The sequence below is a fragment of the Drosophila biarmipes genome, unplaced genomic scaffold (genome assembly GCF_025231255.1).
Source record: "Drosophila biarmipes strain raj3 unplaced genomic scaffold, RU_DBia_V1.1 ptg000017l, whole genome shotgun sequence".
NCBI classification, from domain to species: Eukaryota; Metazoa; Arthropoda; class Insecta; order Diptera; family Drosophilidae; genus Drosophila; species Drosophila biarmipes.
The window spans coordinates 716,121-740,770 of record NW_026114535.1 but is presented as its reverse complement, the minus strand read 5'-3'; the positions used below and the strand labels follow the sequence as shown (position 1 = coordinate 740,770).

The following is a 24,650-nucleotide window of genomic DNA, read 5'->3' as shown; positions in this document are numbered from 1 at the left end:
CTTTGGTGCTTTTTGACATATTATCTTATAAAAGGGAATATAATTATTATATTTTTAAGAATTTCGAATTCAATTTTATAAGAATCGAACGACTCCAACATATAGATGTCAATAAAATGGTTTAATTGTAATTGTTAAAGAATGAAATAATTATAGCCGTTACTCGTAGAGTAAAAGGGTATACTAGATTCGAAGTATGTAACATGCAGAAGGCAGCGTTTCCGACCCCATGAGGTACATATATTCTTGATCAAAATCTTTAGCCGAGTCGATATAGCCATGTCCATCTGTTCGTCTGTCGGTATGAACGCTGAGATCTTGGAAACTATAAAAGCTAGGATAGCCAAACTTGGTATGCGGATTAAACGCTTAAATCTGTTTGCCGCCCACATAACATCTACTGAAATAGCCGGTAGGTTTCGCCGTAAAATATAAATTTGCTGCTCCATTTCCCTTTTGTTTCCTTAAGCTGAGTAACGAGTATTCTTCCTTGTTTTTTTTAATATCACTGAAGTCAGCAACAATCCTTAAAATTTTCACATGCTACAAGGGTATACGAACTTCAGCTTGCCGAAAATAAATAAGGTTAAAAAGAAATGAGTTTTTTTTCAAAAAATATTGATTGTTGTTGTCCACGGCAACTGTACCATTTAAACCCCCCCTTTTTTTATTATGAAGCATGAATTTTTGCGTTTAGTAGAACTATCGTGAGAATCCTATCAGTGATCAGGTATCATATTATAATATTATACCTTCACGATGTGTGTTTATCTGTAGGGGTATAAAATCTCTGATTGGCCAGGGTTAACTTACATTCCTTTTAAAAAACCTACACATTTTTTATCTTACCTCAAACAGTTGCACAGTAGCTAGTACAGTCAAGAATGCATATACAAGTTTGGGACTATCCATCTATAAATAATTGAAAAGAAAAATAAATATTTGTATATTTGTCCAATAATAGTGTACTATATACAACGCGACATTTTATTGTTGATTTCAAGTTGAATTGTTTGCTTGTTTAAATTTGACCTGCGTTGAAAACCCCCAACCATAAGCAGATATAACTATGTGGGTCGTTGAGATGCGTTAACCTAAGATTATCATGCAATTTATATAAGTGCTTATGTTGAATAAATGATTGTATGGGATGTTTGTTTTTTCCAAGGGGAAAATGCAAAGGAAATTTGTTCGGATTTCCCCTGCTCCTTATACTTATTGGTTGTATGGCCTGTCCCCTGCAAGGGAAACGGCCCATGGAACTCCCATCGCAAATTCGCTATTTTTGCATGGAGTTTTCACCTGCAAGGGAAACGTCCCAGGGAAATCCCTTCGGAGTTATCACCTTTCCAAATATTGAATTTAAAATACATGCATACTAATATACTTTTCACTATATTTTATTTAAATTGTATAATTTAAATATTCTGTGGAATTACAATTGTTATTTTTTGTTTGATAATTTGTTTTTCATATTTTAAAAAACTTTTCTTACAGTTCGGTCCGGCTCCTCGGGATCCCTGGCCGACACTTCTAAAAAATAAGGTTACCTCACGCCACTTTCATCATCTATAAAAAAAATCTCAAAGAGGGACATTCTTTAAACGTGTATCGACGCATAACATCTTTAACTTAAAAAAGCACTTACCTGACTTGATTTTTTTAAAAAAATATCACTTTTAATATTAAATTAAAATGTGTCGCAGCGCACAATCTAAACAGCTGCTGCGTCTCTTTTCACAACTCAAACAGAATGCACTAGGTCTTCTCCTTTTGGTTTCTTTCTGATCATAACGGAGAGACCCAAAAAAAAGGATCGGCAGGAGGTTGCTCTCTGAGATCCGCTGGCAGCCAGATTATAAGACACAGAAAGAGAGAGTAATATCCGAGGACCTGCTTCTCTTTTTTTGCCGAACTGCTTTCGTCGGAAGTTATGTACGCTGTTCCGAATTCTCTGCTGATGTCGACAGCAGCATGCAGTTTAAGGGAGAAAAAAAAAAACAAAAAAGCTTTTTGCGCTCAGACATGTCCTGGCGACCGGACTGCGGAACTGAAGGGGAAGCCCAACTTCTTTAAACAACTTTTATTTACTATTTACGTACATACATTTCCTATAAACATGATTACAAAAATCGTGTTGTTGTTTGACTTTTGTTACTACTGACGAACAAGAACGAATTAAAAATGTTTCGCTATATTGCCGAAAAAATAAAAAACCTTATTTTCATGACGAAAACTTTAATGGATTACACATAGTAAGTCTAGTAACAATGTATTAAATTATATAATTATAAAGTCTTATATATGTATTTTTTTTTTCTTTTGCAGGAAGTATACATATAAGTCGGAACCAGCCGGATCGGACAACTATATCTTATAGCTCCCTTAAAATTAATCGAAAAAAATTGTACAAATAAGAAAGGAAGTTAACTTCGGTAAGCCGAAGTTTGTATACCCTTGCAGTTATAAGAAATAATCAACTTTAGCAAATAATTTTTTCATATTATTTTCCCATTTTATTCGAAAATTAGAACTAATTTGAAAATGTTATACACAAGCTTAGATGTATATGTATAATGTAATGTATATGTTAAAAAACACGGAAGATATACATTTTTTCTAATTTTTTTCCAGATAATTTCCTATGGGAGCTACAAGATATAGTTGTCCGATCCGGCTGGTTCCGACCTATATACTACCTGCAACAGAAAGAAAACGTTTGGGAAAGTTTCAGCGTTTCGGATAGCTTTAAAACTGAGAGACTAGTATGCGTAGAACCGGTCGGACAGACGGACAGACGAACAGACGCACGGCCAAACGGACGGACAGACGGACGGACAAACGGACATGGCTAGATCGACTCGTCTAGTGACGCTGATCAAGAATAAATATACTTTACTTTAACTTCTGACTGAAATCATTATACCCTCTGCAAGGGTATAAAAATTATATCTTTTGTGTTTTTAACATTTAACATCCTACTCTTAGAAATATCATTTTTAAGAAGTTCTGAATTTTAAATTTTATTTCATCAAAATCAGGCGACTATATCTACCTTCCATACGAACGATCGGAAATTGGTGGGAAAATAATATGAAAAAATTAGCTTAAATGTATTTGTCTTATTCTTACCTATCGATTGACCCACAAAAATGTCACGCCCACTCGAACGCCCACAAACGGGTTAAACGCTTAAATCTGTCTGCCGCCCACACAGCTTTTACTGGAATACCCGGTGGGTGGTGCTTTACAATATCGCTTTTGCCTCCTATAGCTGAGTAACGAGTGTCTCATAACCAAGGCACTCTATTATGGCGTTCTTCCTTGTTTAACATATCAATCAAAAACACCTCTTAACGAGGCAGCAATCTAGTGATGATCATAACTACAGCTTACAAAAGTTCTGATATCAACTTTTGTGACGAAAATGAATTTACGATCTACTAAACAAATATATTTTCTTAATTTTTTTTGCATTTGTCAGGCAATAAATCTGAAAGAAATCAAAATAAAAAAAATTTTGCCCATTGTTTTAAAACGGTGGTGTAAATCATGATCGAAAGACGTAAATAGCATTGAGAAACCTGTCCTTCAGGACCTTTTCCGAAGGTCCGATTTTCATCGAACTTTTTTGCTTTTCTAGTTCACGACGACAAAACAAAATCTTCATTTGATTTATAGGGGTCAGAATATGGCTTTTTTGACAATTTTTCGAAAAAGTTGGACTCATGTCTATTGTTTAATTTTTTTCTTTATTTTTTTACAAGTTGATCTCTCACTATTTATTAATCGGGTAAAACATGTTTGTTTCTTTATAAAAGTGCAATTATTATTAAATAGTTTTTTCTTACAGTTAGACGTTTCATAAAACATATTTGCCCATTTTGCGACATGATTAGCATTTCAAAATTGATCAATTTTTGCCAGTGTGATTGTATCAATTGAATTTTGAAGATAAAATGTTAATAATCGTAAGCAATGTTTTCGCAGGTGTAAATCTTGGTTAATAAAAAATATTTTTAAATCATCAGAAAGAGATTTTATTTCTTTGAACAATTTGGAATTGTTAATTATTATTTTCAATTAATTTATTGATTTTATTCTTAACTTTAATAAAGTCATCATGATTCGGAGTTCCAGCTAACCGTTTCCAAACAGTGCCCAACTCATTTATTCCCCTTTTTTGATATAATTGAAAGTAATTGTGATAAAATTAATTCGATTACTTCTAAGTCATATTTAACTTCCCATTGTGATTTTTTATTAGTATTCCTTTATATATTATCTGATTTTAAGTGAATTATTTCTTATAAAAACTTAAGTTAGTTACGTGAAATAAATCTGCGTATGTACTATACGTTATTACGTCTTTATTGTCCTTGAATAAAAAATACTCGTGACTTGAATACACAGAAAAAAAAATTCGCCAAGATCAATCTGATATGCGCATGGTAAGTTTGTGTTTTTTCGACAAATATCAATTTTACCATGAAATAATGTCAAATTGATACCAAAAAATGTAAATTTCACGAATTCTCTCTTTTCGAAAATTTCTTGACATCGACAAAGAGAGGATAGAGCAATATGGCGGCGTTAATTACGTGAGTGGAAGCGAAATAGACCTATTCGAAATTCGACTTGGCTTACTTCAAACATGTTGTCTCGCTTGCACTAACATGGTTTTCATGGCTTTTGAACTTAACGCCCGCGGAAAACGTTGTGCGATAGAATAGCTGCTAAGGTGTCTGTCTTTGATGCTGAAGGTACTAGGTTCAAATACGCCCCAAGGCAGAGTACGCTTTAAGTGTTTAAGAATAATATCTGAAATGCCTTATAATTGTTATAACAAAGCTGCATTTAAATAATTTCATATTTCAATAAAAAAAATAAAAATAAATTTGTCGCGGGGAGGACTAGAACCACTGACCCTCAGTCCTGTGTATCAAAAATGAAGCGCTAGCCCTCTGAGCCAACGCTTGATTGTGACAAAAAAGCTTTGTCAAAGCTTTTTTCTAGAAAAAAGTGATACCGCTAATGTAAAAATGATATTACCGAAATATAGTTTTTAACATTTCGATAATATCAAATTGATATGATATAAATTGATATATCGGGGCCGAATTGATACTAGATTTTAACAAATTGACCATCATATTAATCAATTTTTTTCTGTATAGTCCATTATTTCTGATTTAGTTAATAACATAATGTGTAGTATAAGCACTTGATAAATCATTTTTGGGAAAAAGGGGAAAAAAAGTAATATATAAATATTTCGAATTTCATATTATCTTTGTGAATAATTATATTTCTACTGTTCATTATTATTTTCTTAAGTAAATTTTCATTAACTACTTGCTTTTTATATCTAGTTTAAAGTTTATTTCTTTTCCCGTGTTTTTTTCATAAACTACCTATCCTAGATGATATTGTTTTATTTTCTGTTTTCATTATATGTTTTTAACATTTTCTGTTGTGTACTTTTTAAAATTTGAGGAATATTATTGTGCTCTATTTTATTATACAGTTTGACAAAGGGTTTTTGGTTCGTTGATGAATGAATGCGCTGATTATATTCTTGAGCCGTGCTAATTACTAGTTTGGAATAGTCGGTTAAATTAAATTCTTTTTTAATGCATCGAGCTAATTCTGTTTATGTAGAATGTGCCCTTTCAACTTCTCCGTTTGAGGTTCTGTGCCTCGGGTCTGCGTATTGTAAAGTTAAACCACACCTTTGTGCATAATATTTAAATTGGTCCGAGGTAAGAACTCGGTACATTGTCGGTAATTTTTACTTTAGCTTGTGGAAATTCTTGAAGTAACTCCATTACTTTGTTTTTGATATTACATTTATTTTGGATTTCTTTTACTATTAGAAATTATGAATAAGCGTCAATGCAAGCTATGAAAGTGAGACTTTGCGCGTAATAAATGTCAATGTGTAAATTGTCGCCTTCTTTTCTAGGGATTTTCATTGCAATTTAAATTTTTTTTGTATATTCATTTAACTTTGTAAGTAAGTTTGGCCAGTAATACGATCTACTGACTTGTTTATAATTGTCGACAAATCCCCTTTGTGCTCTACAATGTGTATGTCTGTATATGTCTGGTATTTTAAGTGCTCTGTCCTCTAAAGTGCAATGAATGCCTACTGTTATAGGAGGAATTTACTCTCATAAGATTTATATAAAATTTTCGGAAGTGTTAAATTAACCGACTCATTTATTGTATACCTCCCCCTCTCTGCTGAATGCTGAGTGTTTTGATCTGAGACCGATTCGTTACTGCCAGTTAAGTTGTTAATCTGAATCCTAGATAAGGCGTCTGCAACTACATTAGTTGTACCTGGCTTATAAATGACTTTCGGAGTGAAACTTTCTATGAAGGAAGACCAGCGTTTCATTTCTATATTAGGATTTTTTTCAGAGATCGCGAAAGATAATGGTTGGTGATCGGTTTGAATTTCAATTCCAATCAATCCGTATAAGTAATTTCTTAGATTTTTAAGAGTCTATACTATAGCTAAAAGTTCTTTCTTTTTCTTTTTTTTGAAATAAAAGTAATTGGTTTACATTCTTCAGTTAAAACTACACCAATTGCGACGTCCGAAGCGTCGGTGGTCAGGGTAAATTTTTTATTATAGTCCGGTTGAACTATTTCTATTTGAGCTCGTTAAAAGCTTTAAGAGCATGGTCATCCTGAATTTTCGTTGACATTTTTTTTTAAATTTTACCATTATGCCCTCCAAGATATTTTGTTAGAGGTTTGGCTATAAAGGCATAGTTTAAAACAAATTTTCTATAATAGCTCGTAAGGCCTGGAAACTTCTTAGTTCCCGAATATTTTTTGAATGCGGATATTTAGTAATTGTGTCAATTTTTTCTGGGTCTGTCTTAATGACGTTATAAGATACAATGTATCCTAGAAAACTGGTTTCGCGTTTAAAAACTTTGATTTTTCTTAAGAGATTTTCATGTTTGCCCTTAATAATATATTTATAATTTTGTTTAGGTCTTCATAATATTGTTCAATCGAATTTGAGAATATTATAATGTCGTCCATGTAGACATGACATATTTTCCCTATTTGTTCTCTTAGAATGTCGTCCATTGCTCGCTGAAAAATTCTTAGTGCATTTGTTAATCCGAATAGCATTCTTAAAAATTCGTATTTTTCATTATTTATTGAAAAAGATTTTTCTTACTTCAGATTTTTTTAATAATATCTGATGAAAACCTGATTCTAAATATATTTTTTAAAATTTTTTTGCTTTTCTTAAACTAAATAAAATTACTGAATTATTGAATTGGGTACCTGTCAGTTATGGTACTTTCATTTAGTTTTGTATAGTTAATATCAAGTCTTAGCTTACGGCTTCCGTCTTGATTTTCTCCTTTCTTTGGGACTACCAGAACTGTTGAGCTGTAATGGTTTCAGATAGGCCTTCGTTATTCACAAAGTTGGTGACAGATAAAGAATACGGATATTATTTCCCGTATATTGGCCTGTCGTGAAAAGGATTTATTTCCCCTTTTTCAATATAGCGAACTTTTTCCTTTAGTCCTTTTAATTTATCTTAACCAATATTATTTATCTGTTGTTTGTCGGATACCTCAACGACGGCGAGCTTGAAATTTTTTTTTCGATTTTTGACGGTTATTTTTTCGGATTTTTCTCAGGATTTTGAATTCCCAAGATATTTGTATTTCTGTTTACGGTGCTCTCTTTTGCGTCTCTCCGTTATGTTTAGAAGATTACCTGGTGCACTCTGATTAAGGAAAAGGGGAGCAGCGGCTGTTTTAATTGTGCGCTGCGACACATTTGAATTTATTAATAAAAGTGACACTTTTTGAAAAAAATCAAGTCAGGTAAGTGCTTCCTTAATTTGTTAATGTTGTGCATTGATCCATGTTTAAAGAACGTCCCTTTTTGATATTTTTTATAGCTTTTATAACACAACCCAATAAATTCTGGTTCCGTTACCCGAAAGTGGCGTGCTGAAATGAAAAGGCTTTTAAACAGTTTACAAAATTAAATATATAAATATACAAGTAAAACACATTTTTTTAAATAGCCTTATTTTTTCAGCAGCGTTGGACATTGTAAGGAACAGGGGAAATCCTGGGGGACATAAAAAAATTCCTGTACATTTCCACTCGGAAAAAAAGGGACATCCCATACAATTTTCCTATGGGGCGTGCCGGGGAATTCCCCCGTGGGCCAGGTCATGTCCCCTCGGAGGTTTTCCCCAGGTAACTTTTATTTTGGAACTGAAGGGTATTATTGCTCCAAGTTTTCTTAGTAAATTAAATCCAATTAGAAGATCAGATTCAAATCATTCTATTTATAATATGATCATACTTACCAATACATAATTGAAAACCCATGAACTGTAGTTATATATATATAGATTGAAGATTTTAATAGATATATATATATATATATATATGTAGTTATAAATATAATAAACAGTGGCTCTTGTATCTATTAAAATCTTCAACTGCTTCTTGGTTTTTGTTGTCTATTCTATTTAAACAGGGCATTCCCCTGTAGAGGTCTCATCTAAAAATGATCTTCATTAATATTATTTAATCTAAATACATTATTTGCTGGCTAATTTACAGTTCCATCTGGTTTCCTTTTTTGAACGTAGTAATTTGAACGATTATTATTTTGATAATAATTATTATTATATCTCCCTCGATTATTATTTGCCTGCCAATTATTATTCGGCAGCCGATTGTTATTAGGTTTATTCTAGAGTTCAATCGATGGATCAGCATCCATTGGCTCGACAGCTTGTTGCTTTTGAGTGTTATTTTGGTTATTGTTTTGCCAAAAATGTCCCCTTTGTGGCCAGTCATAATTTTGGTTATTACCCCAATGATTGCCCGTTTTGACAAATCGTAAGTTGTTTTCGTGTTATTTATTTTCATTTTTAAATCCATTAAACCTGTTTGCAAATTAAAATCGGCAATTGTTTGATTTTAAGTCCTGGACCTTTCCCAAAGCATTGGGCAAATCTGGTGGACATAATGAGAAGAGTTTTTCTGATAGATCCATTTAATCCCGATATAAATATTCGTAGGGCATTGCTTCTTTTTTTTGTTTGTTTCATTGGAAACTACGCTGTCTTTTCCGTGTGTCATTATGGTTTTGTTTATTAGTAAAGTCATATTTTTTTTCAGTAACTATAGTATTCAGTAACTGTCATTCGTCCCTGCCAGAGAACACTAAGTTCTAATGTATTGGTCGCTTATCGTTATATATAAAATCCAATCTTGATAAGATTGCTTGAAAGTTTAAAACGGTGCCTGGAATGGTAAGATCTCATAATTTTATTTCGTAAAATTGTTAAAGCGATAAAGTATTGTACACTTTGAATTTTACAAAGATTCATAATAGTTTCTGCAGCTTCCCTAAAACCTACATATTGTGTTTGTTCCCAGGTGAACTTTAGTAAAGTTTTTTTCCACTTTAATTATAGTACCGCACGTTATTGTTTGGTCGATTGTTTGTATTTTATAATCCTCCACAGTGTTTGCTTCCAAACCTTCTATATTCCTGGTCACTTCATTCAAAGCTAGGTTTTTTAATCTTAGCATAATTTGCGCGCACGTCCCGACGTAGGAGAAGGACGATGCTGTTAAGGATGCATTCTACGCGAGACTCGAGGACACATAGGACCGCTGCCCAGACCACGACGTGAAGCTTATCCTCGGGGACTTCAATGAAAAGGTCGGTCGCGAACGCATCTTTGACCCCACCGTCGGTCGATTCAGCCTCCATGAGACCACCTCGAACAACGGTCTCAGGCTGATTGACTTCGCCGCGGCGCGAAACCTGGTAGTGAGTAGCACCAGATTTTGGCACCTCGATATCCACAAGACCACATGACTGTCCCCTGATCAAAAGACGCGCAACCAGATTGATCACGTTGTGATAGACGGAAGGCATGCCTCAAGCGTGATGAACGTGCGTACGTTTCGTGGAGTCAACATTGACTCGGACCACTATCTTGTCGCAGCCAAGATACGCATGCGGCTATGTCAAGCGAAAAACATACGCCCCATCACGCAACGAAAGCTTGACGTCACTAGGCTGCGATCACAACGGACAGCAATAGCATACTCCACTCACCTCTAGGAACTGCTCAACCAACCTATCCCTCTCCCTGTTGACGCCGGCGGACTCTGGGTACACATATCCCACTCCATGCAAGCTGCTGCTGAAACAACTATTGGGTTCAAGCGCCCACCCAAACGGAACCAATGGCACGACGAGGAGTGTCGCGTCGCAGCTGCAGCCAAAAACGCCGCCCAAAGAAAAACGCTGCAGTCTGGCGCAACGCGAGCTACGTGTGAACGTTACAGGGAGAAAAGAATGGAAGAGGAGCGACTTTTCAGACGGAAAAAACGGGAGCAAGAAAAGCGAGAGTGCGAAGAACTTGAGGTGTTAAATGACAGGAATGATGTTCGAAAATTCTACCAACAAGTCAACCGTCTGACACAGGGTTTCAAGACCGGAGCATCTAACTGTCGGGATGAAAATGGAAATCTGGTTACGGATACGCAGTGCACGCTGAGGTTATGGAGGGAGTATTTCTCCAAGCTGCTAGCAGGCGATGACGGCACCAATCCCGCCATTGGAGGAAGCAGCCCGATACTACCAATCGACGAAAATGTGGATATACCACTACCTAACCATGACGAGGTCAGAGTCGCTATAACGCGGCTCAAAAACAACAAAGCAGCCGGTGCTGATGGACTGCCTGCAGAGTTGTTCAAGGCCGGCGGCGAAGATCTGATAAGGTGCATCAGCTCTTCTGCAAAATATGGCTAGAAGAAAACATGCCCAACGATCGGAATCTCAGCGTCCTTTGTCCCGTTCTGAAGAAAGGTGACCCGACGATATGCGCCAACTACCGGGGAATCAGCCTAATTACCATCTCATACCAGGTCCTATCGAGCGTAATATGTGAACGAATGAAGCCGTATACCAGCAGACTGATCGGACCTTATCAGTGCGGCTTCAGACCTGGTAAGTCCACCATAGACCAGATCTTCACATTACGCCAAGTCCTGGAAAAAACCCACGAGAATAACATTGACACATACCGTCTCTTTGTCGATTATACAGCTGCATTCGATAGCCCGACGAGGGAACGCCTATATGCCACCATGTCTGAGTTCGGTATTCCTGCAAGACTAATACGTATTTGCAGAATGACATTGAGCAGCACCATCAGCTCTGTCAAGGTAGGAACGAACCTCTCCGAACCTTTTAATACCGTTTGAGGTTTTAGACAGAGCGATCCCCTGTCGTGCGACCTCTTCAATTTCGTGATGGAAGGGGTTCTGCGGAAAGCCAGTGTACATCGATCTGGCACTATTTTTTATAAAAGTGTCCAGCTCCTTGCGTATGCCGATGATATTGACATCATAGGCCGCAGCAAGCGACATCACTGCTGCATTTTCGGCTATCGAAAAAGAGTCGGCAAAAGTGGATTTGGCGGTAAACGAGGACAAGACGAAGTATATGCTGTCGACAAGCAGTGGGGCGCGGCGCCTAGACTCCCATGTGGTAGCGGACAGCTATACCTTCGAAGTGGTCAAGGAGTTCACGTACCTTGGCACTGCCATTAACACCGAAAATGACGTCCGCCTGGAGATCAAGCCAAGAATCACACTTGCCAATAGGCGCTACTTTGGTCTGAGTAAGCAAATGTGCAATAGAGACCTCTCCCGCCGAACAAAATTAACACTCTACAAGACACTATCATAGACGGATGCAGCAGCGCTTGGAGTGTTCGACAGAAAAATTCTTCGCAAGATCTTTCGGATTGGGAACGACTTTCGGATTGGGAACGACTTTCGGATTGGGAACGACTTTCGTACTCATCACGATACAACGCTGCGCTGGCTCGGCCACGTTGTGCGTATGGATGAAGAATCTCCAGCTCAGAAGGTGTTTGAGGCGAGGGTCGAACGGGCGACGACGAAAGGGACGACCAAAGCTCCGATGGAAGGACCAAGTGGAGGAGAACCTGACTGCACTGGATATTTCCGATTGGAGAAGGCGCGCGAGGAGCAGAGGCGCGTGGAGGGAGACGCTGAGGTCGGCCAAAACCCGAATCGGGTTGTAGTGCCACCTAATGAATTATGATATCTAGGTATTAAATCAATAAAAATTAAATATTCAGAATAAGAAAAGTAAAATATAAGCTTTATTTTTATTTTTAAATATTTAATTAACTTTCTCACTAATAAAATAAAACACTGTTATTCAAGAATTTTGTTTTTCATACACTTAGAAAAATAAAACCAAATAAGTGCTGTAAAGCTTATTTTTAAAGACGAACCATCTTGAAAATAAAGAAGAAATTGGTCTTGATATTATTTTCTTAACGTATGGATTCTATCATCTGGCCTATATTCTTAAATTTTTCAAAACGCTGTTGAAGGTTATTCTAAGAAAGATTAAGAATCATATAAAAACATTTTAAAGAAACAAGTGCTCATAAAAGAAACTATCAACCAGATGGTCAATTGAAAGGAAAGGAAAGGAAAGGAAAGAAAAGAAAAGAGAGTAATATTCTACAATTATTAAACCTTTAGTAAAATCTTCAGTTATAGTAAAATCTCCAGTTATATAAGACTACAACAAAGTGCCACCAAACTCTGTATATTGGATTACAACTCTTAATGGCGAGAACAGCTGCTGGTAATAATAACCATACTAATGAATTTCTTTCAATAATACAATAGTTACGAGAAGCAAAAATTAATAAAAATAGAAAAAGTTTTCATATTTTTTTAATATTAAAATCTATTGAGAAGTTTGGTAATTTTGTAAATGGTAGAGATTTTATCTTCATTTTTCAAAAGAGAACTTAAAAGTCTTACATGTGTATATCCTGACTCTGATGGTCTGATAAATGTTTAAAAAAAATTAATCAAAAACTCTTCAGAACCAATAAATGGTCATGACTTGTATGACTAAGTAAGAAAAACGATATCTTAAGTAGAGTAGGTACGAAATCCATTAAAAGAGCTTCATGATAAATTGGAAAATCTTAACAGATTCATAAACCAAATTTTAAAAAAAACCTACCAATAAATACAAATAGATGGGATATGGGAAAAAAAGCTATAACAATAAATTTGGATAAAAAATATCAAGACCAATTTTTTCTTTTTTATTTTCAAGATGGTTCGACTTCAAAAATAGCTTTACCATGACTTTTAAAAAGTTGCTTCTCAAAAAAAAATATTTGTTTTTATTTTTTAAGAGTATTATTATATAATACCTAGATATCTTTATTTACTATTAAATAATTTCCCCAGTGCACAAGTGTGGGAGTGGCACATCTCCAGGCGCTAACCACAAGTCCTTGCCTAGGCCGTTCCATTACATGCGTCTGTGAGTCGGTTTGTTTGCCTAGCCACCTTTGTCTTTGATTCAGAAGCACACATTCCGCGTCTTATGTTCTGATGATTTTTATTTGGGTCTGCTGCCGTTTAACTAAACTAACGCTCCTTTTTCTATTTCTATCTTGATTTAAGTTCGAGCAATCATAGCGGCGAATAGCATGTAGATAGTGCGGGTTTCAAAAACCATAGACAAATTATACAGTGCAAAAACCAAGAAAAGTCAGCCAGCGGTAACAAGTGGCTATCCTTCCTCTTGAGGAAATCTACCTTAAATATTTCCCAAAATCGGAACCTTAAATTAATATTTAATATTTTGAAACACATCACAATAAAATTAAGTGCTCCCAATGGTACAATATTTCGATGAACCAACTTCGATATACTCACTACAAGTGCGTAAGGTTTGGTAAACATCTTAAATACAATAAGTAAGAAACACATGGAACTGAATTTTAATAAATAAACAAATAAACTTCTACGCTGAGCATACCCAGCGCATTATTTAATGGAGGGACAACTATAATAATTACAACAACTGGGTGCAATTAAGAGTAAGTCGCTGGTTTTCTGGAGCTTAAGGAGCAGCATACTTAACATGTCCACGGTCACTTCCTCCATCTAATGATTGCTTAAGAGGGGGAAGAATACGCTCTTTTCCCACAACAATATCAAACAAAAACCTTTAGACCTGTTGGCTGACTTGTAACCTGTAACCTGTCGTTAAGGGGACAGCTCAAAACTGTATATATCTAGTAAACATTTTCTACACCACCACCACATTTTGAAATTCTTAAGCATACAAAATACCCTCACACACTCTTTCTTTTCGTTTTACCCTTTCTTTTATTCTAATTAGATCATTGGGTCACTAATCCCTTCCCTTGTTTTAACCCATTTTCTAAATCTTAGTAACGACCACCCGTCACACCCCAGTAACTTCTCCCCGTTTGATAAACCGCTAAATTAGGATCCCTCCCCTCGTTTAAACCCATTTTCTAAATCTTAGTAACGGCCACCCGTCACACCCCATTAACTCCACCCCCGTATGATCTTGTGAACATACTCGTCAACGACTGAATACGATCCCTCCCCTCGTTTTAACAAATTTTCTAAATATATTAACGGACACCTGTCAACATATCACCTTAATTAACGATCACTCCCCTCGTTTTAACTCGTCTTTCAAATCTTCATACCTACCTGTCAACTTATCACCTTAATTTACGACCACCGGTCACGCACCTATTAACATTAATTAACCCCTTACCTGTCATCTTGACCTAATTTATTACTTTAATTAGAATAATTAATTGCCTCCCCCTTCCACTTATTATCCAAACGCCCCATTTATCCACTACTTATATAGTAGTCGCCTTCGCCCACTTTACAAGAGCGTTTCGTCACTACATGGACTTCAGACGTCAAATAAATAATAAAATATTTAAACAAATTATTTGTTTATAATACTGAACTATTACTAGCAACAATCCTTAAAAATTTAACGTGGTGTTACTAACATTGAATATTTCTTATAACTTCAAAAGTAACTTTCTTGATTTTAAATATTATTTAGCTATTATTAGAGACTCATTTTTAACTAGAAATTACTAAAAACAGAGAAGTATGCTATAATGCTATAGTCTAGTACCTCTTTAGAGTGGGCATAACAATAAATTGGCGCTGCGCAGGAAGCTCAAGAATATGCATTCTAAGGCCAACTCCTCTAATCCTGATCCTGATCAAGAATTTATGGAGTTCGAAACGCTTTCTTGTACCTCTTGTCACATACTTTCTGACCAAATATACCCTCTTACTCTACGAGTAACGGGTATAAAAATTAAAACTTTTATAGAAGTATGTTTCACTATGTTAACTTTTTGATTTTCTGTTATTCATTGACAAAGGGAAACGGTATAACCACATCCAGGCTTAGGCATCTTAATAGAAATGGTTGGTGATGAATAAGGACAATTATAAAAAATAAAAAAGGAAAATACCTCAAAAAAGAAAGTCAAAACCAGTCTTTGAAATTGTTTATCTTGTTTAAAAGAGAATTAAATTTTTATTAAAAATTTGAGAAGTCATATCTGTTCAAGGTGGGGGTGCTTAGAAGTCGAGGAAAGCAATACAATTGGAAACCAGTTTACATGATGGAAAAGGGAAATTTGTGAGGGAAAGATTGAAAGATTAATATATATTAAATATGAATTTCAAAAAAATTTAATTTTTGAATTTTTTTAGGCTCACCGCTCCCGTTCTCGTCTAATCTCCCCTCCGTGGAGTCTCCATTGCATTCGATGTTGTCACTCATTAAGAATAAATCGTGGTGGCTCCCCCGACACCGCTTAAAGTTGAAGTTGTGTTAATGCTTTCGGTCACCGCTGTCTACCAGCGCCAGCGCACCCCCCTACCCCTCGACGTGCAGAAATAATATGTGGATGGCAGTCCACGTAGTTACGAAGCGCAAAATTTAAAAAAGTTGATCCGTTGGAGCCGGTGGAAATAATCACCTCCGGCTATCCACCTAGCTATATTTCCAATTAAAATACGCGGCGAATGAAAACAAGATTTTCAGGGTCCTTTTAAAACTAAAATTTTATTTTGTTTGTCAAAACGTTATTTTAGAGACCTGAAAATTCTGGACGATGTAAACAGCTCAATATAAGAAACATTAGTTCTATCACTTTTTGAAAATCTAGCTAGATTGGCGGGAAAACAGCTCTAAAGTACTGAAGCTACAGGATTGTTCTATACGTCGTTAGAAAGGTATTTCGAAATACTATGTACGCCTTTTGAACACGATTTGGCTTAACAGCACCGTATAAAAATTATTGACCAACGTTTTTTGTACTTCCCTTTTTCTAATTTCCCAATCCAAACTCTATTTGAAGGTGTTAAAGATTTAAGATGATGCTAACCCGCTAATTTAAGAAACATTAGTTTTAACACTTTTGGAAAAACTAGCTAGTTTGGCGAGAAAACAACTATAACTTATTTTGTATACCCGTAACTTGTGAAGAAAGCTAAAGGCTTGTGCTATATGTCGTTAGAAAAGTATTTTAAAATAGTTTGCTCACTAAGGTAGTTTATTCTTCCGATATTTATAACCCTGCAGGGGTTATAATGATTTTAGTCAGAAGTTTGCAACGCAGTGAAGGAGGCGTTTCCGACCCCATAAAGTACATATATTCTTGATCAGCATCACTAGACTAGTCGATCTAGTCGATCATGTCCCTCCGTCTGTCCTTCAGTTTCTACGCAAACTAGTTTTAAAGCTATCGGACAGAAACTTTCCCAAAAGTCTTCTTTCTTTTGCAATAATATAAGTAGTAGTAAATAAGTCGGAACCAGCCAGATCGGACAACTATATCCTATAGCTCCCATATAGAATTAAAGGCAAAAAAAGCTTTAAAAAAATTATATATTTTGTGTTTTTTTTGAACCCATTAATCGTAGAGTAAGAGGATATACTAGATTCGTCGGAAAGTATGTAACAGGTAGAAGGAAGCGTTTCCGACCCCATAAAGTATATATATGTATTCTTGTTTGTCTCAAAAATACCTATCGACTGATCTAAAAAAAAATGTGGCACACCCACTCTAACGCCCACAAACCGCCAAAACTGTGGCGGCCACAATGACGTTAGAGTCAGGCAATGAAAAAGGCATTCATGTAAGTGTGTGTGTAATTAGTTGCAGGCCGCGGCAAAGAGAAAAGTGCTGCCGGCACTAAGAGAGGGCAAAGTGCGCGCGAATTGTAAATCTTTATTTATCTCTTTCAACTAATATGTATTACTGTATCTGATACCTATAGATTGTCCCAAAGAACAACTTAGCTGTATTCATATGTTATGTTTTCATCTCTCATTCTTGGCGTTATCTGAAACAAAAGCAGAGCCGAAAAAGGGCGCTGCCGACGCTTAGAGAGAACATATTGCGCGGCAAGCCTGTTATATTATTATTAACTATGCTGTACTAAGTAAAATGAGTAATATATATTTTAATTAATTTCGTAATGTAAATAATTATGCCTTCTGTATGGTACGGATAGACAAAATTTGTGGGGATCATGGAGTTTTCAAAGTTTTTTAAAGTTTGACAACTCCAGTCGGTTTTTGGTTTTGCTTTGAAAGACCCCGTTGCAAAGCTAAGGCCTCCTTATGGTGTTTCCTGATTACCGATTTTAATATAACAATCGGGAGCTAATTCGATCGTCGAAAAAAATACATGATGACATATTTTTTAAAAGTAAGTTATTTAAGTAACGGACATTCGTCTATAGTGTTCTCTCTTGTTCTAACATATAACTTCCTACGCTTAGAAATAACACTTTTTAAATAGTTCTGAATTTCAAATTTAATTTTATGAAAATCTGCCGACTATATCATATAGCTGTCATAGGAACGATCGGAATATTGGTGGAAAAATAATATGATACAATAATTTGTAATATCTTCGGTATTTTTTGACGTATTATCTTATAATATTGGGAATATAATTTATATATTTTAAAGAATTTTGAAATTTAAAATAAAAAAAAATTGGACGATTCTAACATAGCAGTCAAAGAAACGGTCGGAAAAATATTATTCTTCATAGCTGAAGAAAAGCTATGTTCTGGATTTTTACTAAGCTGCCACTTATCAGAGCAATCAAAGACCACAGACCATAGGAAGGCTTACAAAGTAAGTACAGTTACAGGCCTGTACGTCACGATAGTCATAGGAATTCTTAGAAGTACCTATCATTATTATTATTATCAAAGAAATAATTAAAATTATAATAATTTATGAAAATGCATACAATTAAACAAACTTTCAGTCCTTAACAAATCAATTATTTTATTGGTTGAACGTTAATGCACTTAAAGCAATACAAATAAATAGTACGAACAATATGCACATGCCTGTTACGATTTTCGAGGCAGGCTCATAGGACAAATAAAGACAAGCAAAAGATTTAAGTTCTAAAACAGGCTTAAAAAATAAAAAATTAAATGGTGTGGTGAACTGATGATGACGATTGATGTTCATCGTGACAAGTTTATAGAACAATAATTAAGCATAAAAGTTAGGCTGCCAACCAAATCTACGTAATTAATATCGCCTCTGATAAGATTATGCATGAAAATAGTACGCGAATTAATCAATAAAAGTCTACTCAAGAAAGAAGGTAACATGACGTTTTGTTCTCAGATTAAACCACGGACTTTATACGGTCAATGTGCACTTGATATTGTGGTCTCCAAACCGAAGAGCAATAATCTAAATTGGGACGGATAATAGTTAACTGAGTATATTCTGAAAACAGTAACCCATGAACGACCCCTTATAGAAAATCATATACATGTTGAGAGAAGTAATAATAATAGTAATTAATGTAAAATAATAATAATAATGTAACTGAGAGAAATCTGTCATTTCAAATAAAGAGTTGAGTGAAAGAAGTGTGACCTTCTGAGACCATTTAAGGGTTTTGAGAGCATGGCTAAGTGAGAACTCACCTTATCCGAGTGTGGCGCAATTGTTGTTGTAATGAGGAGAGTGAGATTAACAGAATTAGAGAATAAATTAGAAATGACAAGTGACTTCAAAATTACAAGAGTTGTGCAGAGTGGTAGACTTTTCAGGGGGGATTCTTTCGAGAACCTTTGAATTGCGACTCGCTGCGCTGATAGCCTGAGTGAAAATAAAGTCATGACGGACAAACCACCTCCCGAAGCGGCTAGTGGACCCCTATCTCCGACATATAATTTTATATAATAAACGAGAGTGAGTTAAGATAGAGTGACATTATTTAAAAACAGTAAAGATTATTTAAAAACAAACTGAACAGCAAAGGGTCTATATGACTGCCCTAAGGAACCCCAGGCGGACATAGATCATCTTGGAAACAGCGTTTTCAAATATATCCCTCTGAGATAAATAATAAACTTTAAATTCCAGTTAAGGGATTATTTGGAAATCAGAGCTGATGTAATATAAATAAAAGAAGAAAATAGTACAAAGAGTCAAAGGCTTTACTAAAATATGTGTATATACGTTTGTATGCACATTCCACCTATTCTCTAATTAATAAAACAAAAAAGCAACTTCAGGTAAGTCTCTCACACCATTTTTTTTTTATAAAAGTGGAATGAACATCAAGTTAATTTAAAACAACATTAATAAAAATACAATTTTCCCAAGAACACAGTATTGGAAACAAGCAGTAAAAAACATTATTTTTTTAAGTAAAAGACAATAAATACAAATTTATGAAAGAATATTCAAATCATATTGACTGCAAACTTGATAGTGAGCAAAAATAGGAGAAGTAAAACTTAATGAATTACTAGATAAAAGTCTCAAACATCTCAAATCTTGAAAAATTTTATTTTTTCAGCAACAATAATAAAATATATGTTCTAACAAATAAAACAAGAAAGGAAGTTAACTTCGGCAAGCCAAAGTTTGTATACCCTTGCAGTTATAAGAAATAATCTTAATCTTAATCTTAATCTTAATCTTAATCTTAATCTTAATCTTAATCTTAATCTTAATCTTAATCTTAATCTTAATCTTAATCTTAATCTTAATCTTAATCTTAATCTTAATCTTAATCTTAATCTTAATCTTAATATTAATCTTAATCTTAATCTTAATCTTAATCTTAATCTTAATCTTAATCTTAATCTTAATATTAATCTTAATCTTAATCTTAATCTTAATCTTAATCTTAATCTTAATATTAATCTTAATCTTAATCTTAATCTTAATCTTAATATTAATCTTAATCTTAATCTTAATCTTAATCTTAATCTTAATCTTAATCTTAATCTTAATCTTAATCTTAATCTTAATCTTAATCTTAATCTTAATCTTAATCTTAATCTTAATCTTAATCTTAATCTTAATCTTAATCTTAATCTTAATCTTAATCTTAATCTTAATCTTAATCTTAATCTTAATCTTAATCTTAATCTTAATCTTAATCTTAATCTTAATCTTAATCTTAATCTTAATCTTAATCTTAATCTTAATCTTAATCTTAATCTTAATCTTAATCTTAATCTTAATCTTAATCTTAATCTTAATCTTAATCTTAATCTTAATCTTAATCTTAATCTTAATCTTAATCTTAATCTTAATCTTAATCTTAATCTTAATCTTAATCTTAATCTTAATCTTAATCTTAATCTTAATCTTAATCTTAATCTTAATCTTAATCTTAATCTTAATCTTAATCTTAATCTTAATCTTAATCTTAATCTTAATCTTAATCTTAATCTTAATCTTAATCTTAATCTTAATCTTAATCTTAATCTTAATCTTAATCTTAATCTTAATCTTAATCTTAATCTTAATCTTAATCTTAATCTTAATCTTAATCTTAATCTTAATCTTAATCTTAATCTTAATCTTAATCTTAATCTTAATCTTAATCTTAATCTTAATCTTAATCTTAATCTTAATCTTAATCTTAATCTTAATCTTAATCTTAATCTTAATCTTAATCTTAATCTTAATCTTAATCTTAATCTTAATCTTAATCTTAATCTTAATCTTAATCTTAATCTTAATCTTAATCTTAATCTTAATCTTAATCTTAATCTTAATCTTAATCTTAATCTTAATCTTAATCTTAATCTTAATCTTAATCTTAATCTTAATCTTAATCTTAATCTTAATCTTAATCTTAATCTTAATCTTAATCTTAATCTTAATCTTAATCTTAATCTTAATCTTAATCTTAATCTTAATCTTAATCTTAATCTTAATCTTAATCTTAATCTTAATCTTAATCTTAATCTTAATCTTAATCTTAATCTTAATCTTAATCTTAATCTTAATCTTAATCTTAATCTTAATCTTATTAACAACAATTCAATTCAATTTTTCAAAAATGTTTCTAGCTTCAGTGATATAAAAAAAAATGCTCATTATTTTTCTTACCATTTCTTTGACAGCTAAATATAAGAGTCGTCGTATTTGTTAATAAATTAAACTCCAAATTCTAAAAATATAAAAATTAATATTCCCAATATTATAAGATAATAAGTCAAAAACACCGTAGCCTTGATTTGTTTCATATTGTTTTGCCATCAATTTTCCGATCGTTCGTATGGCAGCTATATGATCTAGTTGTCCGACTTTGATAAAATTTAATTTAAAATTCGGACAAATTAAAAAAAATGTATTCCAAACTTAGGAGGTTATATGTTAGAAAATACCAAAGATATATATTAAAAAATTTGTTCTCAGATTATTCCTATGCAAGCTATAAGATATAGTTGACCGATCCTACTAAATAAAAAGTCTTTTGGAAAGTTTCAGCCCAATAGCTTTAAAACTGAGAGACTAGTTTGCTTAGAAACGGACAGACAGACGGATATGGCTAGAATCGTCTAGTGATTCTGATCAAGAACTGTATACTTTATGGGGTCGGAAACGTCTCCTTCACTGCGTTGCAAACATACAAAATACTTTCTTTTTCGTTTTTTTTAATATTTTGATATATTAAAAAAATTAAATTTCTTGTACTAAAAAATAAAACATATAAATTTATTCGTGTCTCATTCTATTTTGAAACAAATTTTTTTCCTAATTGTAGGTGCAATTTCTCAGATAGAGCCATCCGAGCCTCCGGAGAAATCGCTGCAAAATGCAATAAGGTTGTTACAAACTTAAGCTGCCTTAAACAGAAGTTACCCAGGACCCCAACGACCCCAGTAAAACGCAAGCCCACATTGTAATTCAAAAAACAAATTAAATCAAATCAATAAAATAAAACAAAAATTATTTTACAATTTTATGTATCTGCCAAGTGCTCAATTTGTACTGAAAAAAAGTAGTGATTCTGTGCCCATTTTTGAGCACTGCTGAATCCTAGAATATGCCTATGTTTATTTAAGCACTCACTCTCAAACAAATTGAGCACTGAATGAGCGCTTAGTGATGAGCACTTTGTAGTAATTCGGTGCTCATTTAGTGCTGAATGGTACTGCAGGGAGGATAGTGGTGGTTGATCCGTAAGGCTTTTTACGGAAATGTTCTTCAGCAACGCAACTAGTCGTTAGCGACGTAGCTGGGATTTTCCACTGTCAACCACAAGAGAAGATGCAGCTCTATTCAAGCCACTTTATTACTCTGGCGCATACAACGGGCTTATGCAACAAAGAACTACTGACTCACAGAAGCAGTGCTGAAAATTAAATGAGTTATAAAGCTTATTGGTAGAAGAGTTTGTGACTCAGTTATCTTCAAAGCTTAAGTGCAACCAGTATTTCATCGTGCTTTAACTTCTAAAGTTTTAAATAAAAAAAAAAGTTCATAAATGTACATTAATAATAGCCCACATATATGATAAAAATATCTATTCGTTGAAAAAATATTTAAAACAAAACAGCTAAAACAGAAAGAACGCTAGAGTCGAGTGCCTCGACTATCAGATACCCGTTACTTATCTCAAGGAACCAAAAGAGAAATGGAGATACAAGCAACAAAGCGATATTGTAAACCGCCACCTACCCGCTAGTTCAGTATATTTTAAGTGGGCGGCAGACAGTTTTAGACGTTTAATCCGTTACTGGGAGTTAGAATCGGAGTGTCCCATTTTTTGTGGGTCAGTCGATAGGTATTGATGAGACAAATACATTTCAGTAAAAATGTTGTTTCTTTTATAAAAACTGTAGGCGCTACAGATTTTCGAGGATAATGGGCGTAAGCGTTGGCGTGGCACCCCGCTGAAACAAACTTGCGCTGGGCAGGAAGCCCAGAAATCTGCATGCCAGGTCTGACTGTTCTATAGTTATATCAGCGTTTATACGTCCAGACGATGGACAGACGGAAGTGACTAGATCTACTCGGCTAGTGATCCTGATCAAGAACATATATACTTTATGGGGTCGGCAACGCTTCTTTCTACCTATCCAGTAGACCCCCTTAATTAAATGTCATCCAGTTAATTTCTTGCATCTGCATTTACATATTTAATTATATTAGCTTTAACAATAAGTTTCGGCCCAGTTGAAGGCCTACGGTGCTTTAACTTTATCGATAGTGCTGATAGTGCCAGTTTGTGGATTGCGCGCTTAATGACGCCTCCAGAGTCCGATTTTTGGCAAAATGCACTCTACCATCCTCGCAGAATATGGTTGCTACCAGTCGCCCTGTAATTGGCAGCACATTATCCTCCAATCTGCAGATCGGGTCCATCGATGCTTCACTTACTGTGCTGCTGTATACTATCCAGGTAATCCTTGGATCAACTCTCCCAAAAGGGCTGCTTGGCTTTCTTCCAGACTCCGTTTGTTTCGGATTCTGGCGGCAGCGTAGGAAGAGGCTGTCCGATCAATAGATGCTCCGGGGTGAAAGCCTCTCCATCTTATGGCCGAAGTGTGGAGACCTTGGTGGTATGAAGAACCACTCGAGGCCTCTCTGTGCCGCAAACGTCGTCAGCTGAGCCTGGTACTGATGAAACGCTGCGTTCAACTCTTTCAGGGCCTTGCTCGCCCCCACGAAGTTGACAGCGTTGTCGCTGTAGATCTTTTCCGAAAGGCAGACAAAAAACTGTCAGTAAATAGATCGACAACGAGTTCAAGATGAACAGCATTTAAGCAAAAACACACGACGACATAAGTCTCAAGTGCCATGGAGCTTTAACGAAACTATTAATCGAAATTATTGAATTGTTTGTTTTTATACCTGGAGCTTAAAGTACAGTATAAGTAAGTTCAGGACGACGGGTTCACAATAAAGTACTCTCTGTGCGAATTCGCCTCATGTTCGTAAATTTTCTTTAAACAAGGCTCTAAAAACTTTTTTCAAAATATAATTGGCTTTCGTTGAAATAGATTTAAATCGACCACGCGAAGTATTTGTTTTTTGATTATTGTTTAAAATTTATAGCCACAAAAGTTTTTTGTCCTCTATTTTAATCGACCGCAAAAGACACAAATTAAAAAAGGGCGAGCTTGCTAACCCATAATCAGCCATTGATAAGGCCAATAAGCTGCCTCCAATGTAACACCATTACTTTGGCATCTCAATAATGCGCCTGATGTAAATTGCCAAGAAACAAGGTAATAAATTGCGATATTTGAGACAGCAAAAATGGAAGCATGGCATTATATGGAATAGCGAAACAATCTGCATCCAACACAAAATAATCCACAAGAGTCACCTGTATTCTGGAAACAACTCAATTCTCTAAAGTACTTTGACCTTTGAGCATCGCT

General features: G+C 34.4%; 1 protein-coding gene across 27 annotated transcripts in view; it reads right to left on the bottom strand.

Moving 5' to 3' along the window:
• The window catches only part of LOC108026765 (glutamyl aminopeptidase), a 502,322-nt gene that overhangs the window by 448,533 nt on the left and 29,139 nt on the right, over positions 1-24,650 (bottom strand). For 17 of the 27 annotated variants that reach the window (XM_050890150.1, XM_050890134.1, XM_050890129.1 and 14 more), the window contains one exon: positions 850-912. In XM_050890150.1, coding sequence (XP_050746107.1) covers positions 850-912 — 63 coding nt within the window. Of the gene's footprint in view, positions 1-849; positions 913-1,495; positions 1,513-7,314; positions 7,423-7,983; positions 7,998-21,366; positions 21,428-24,650 lie in introns of those variants that run through there. The other 10 variants (XM_050890136.1, XM_050890138.1, XM_050890135.1 and 7 more) reach the window with 4 other exon arrangements.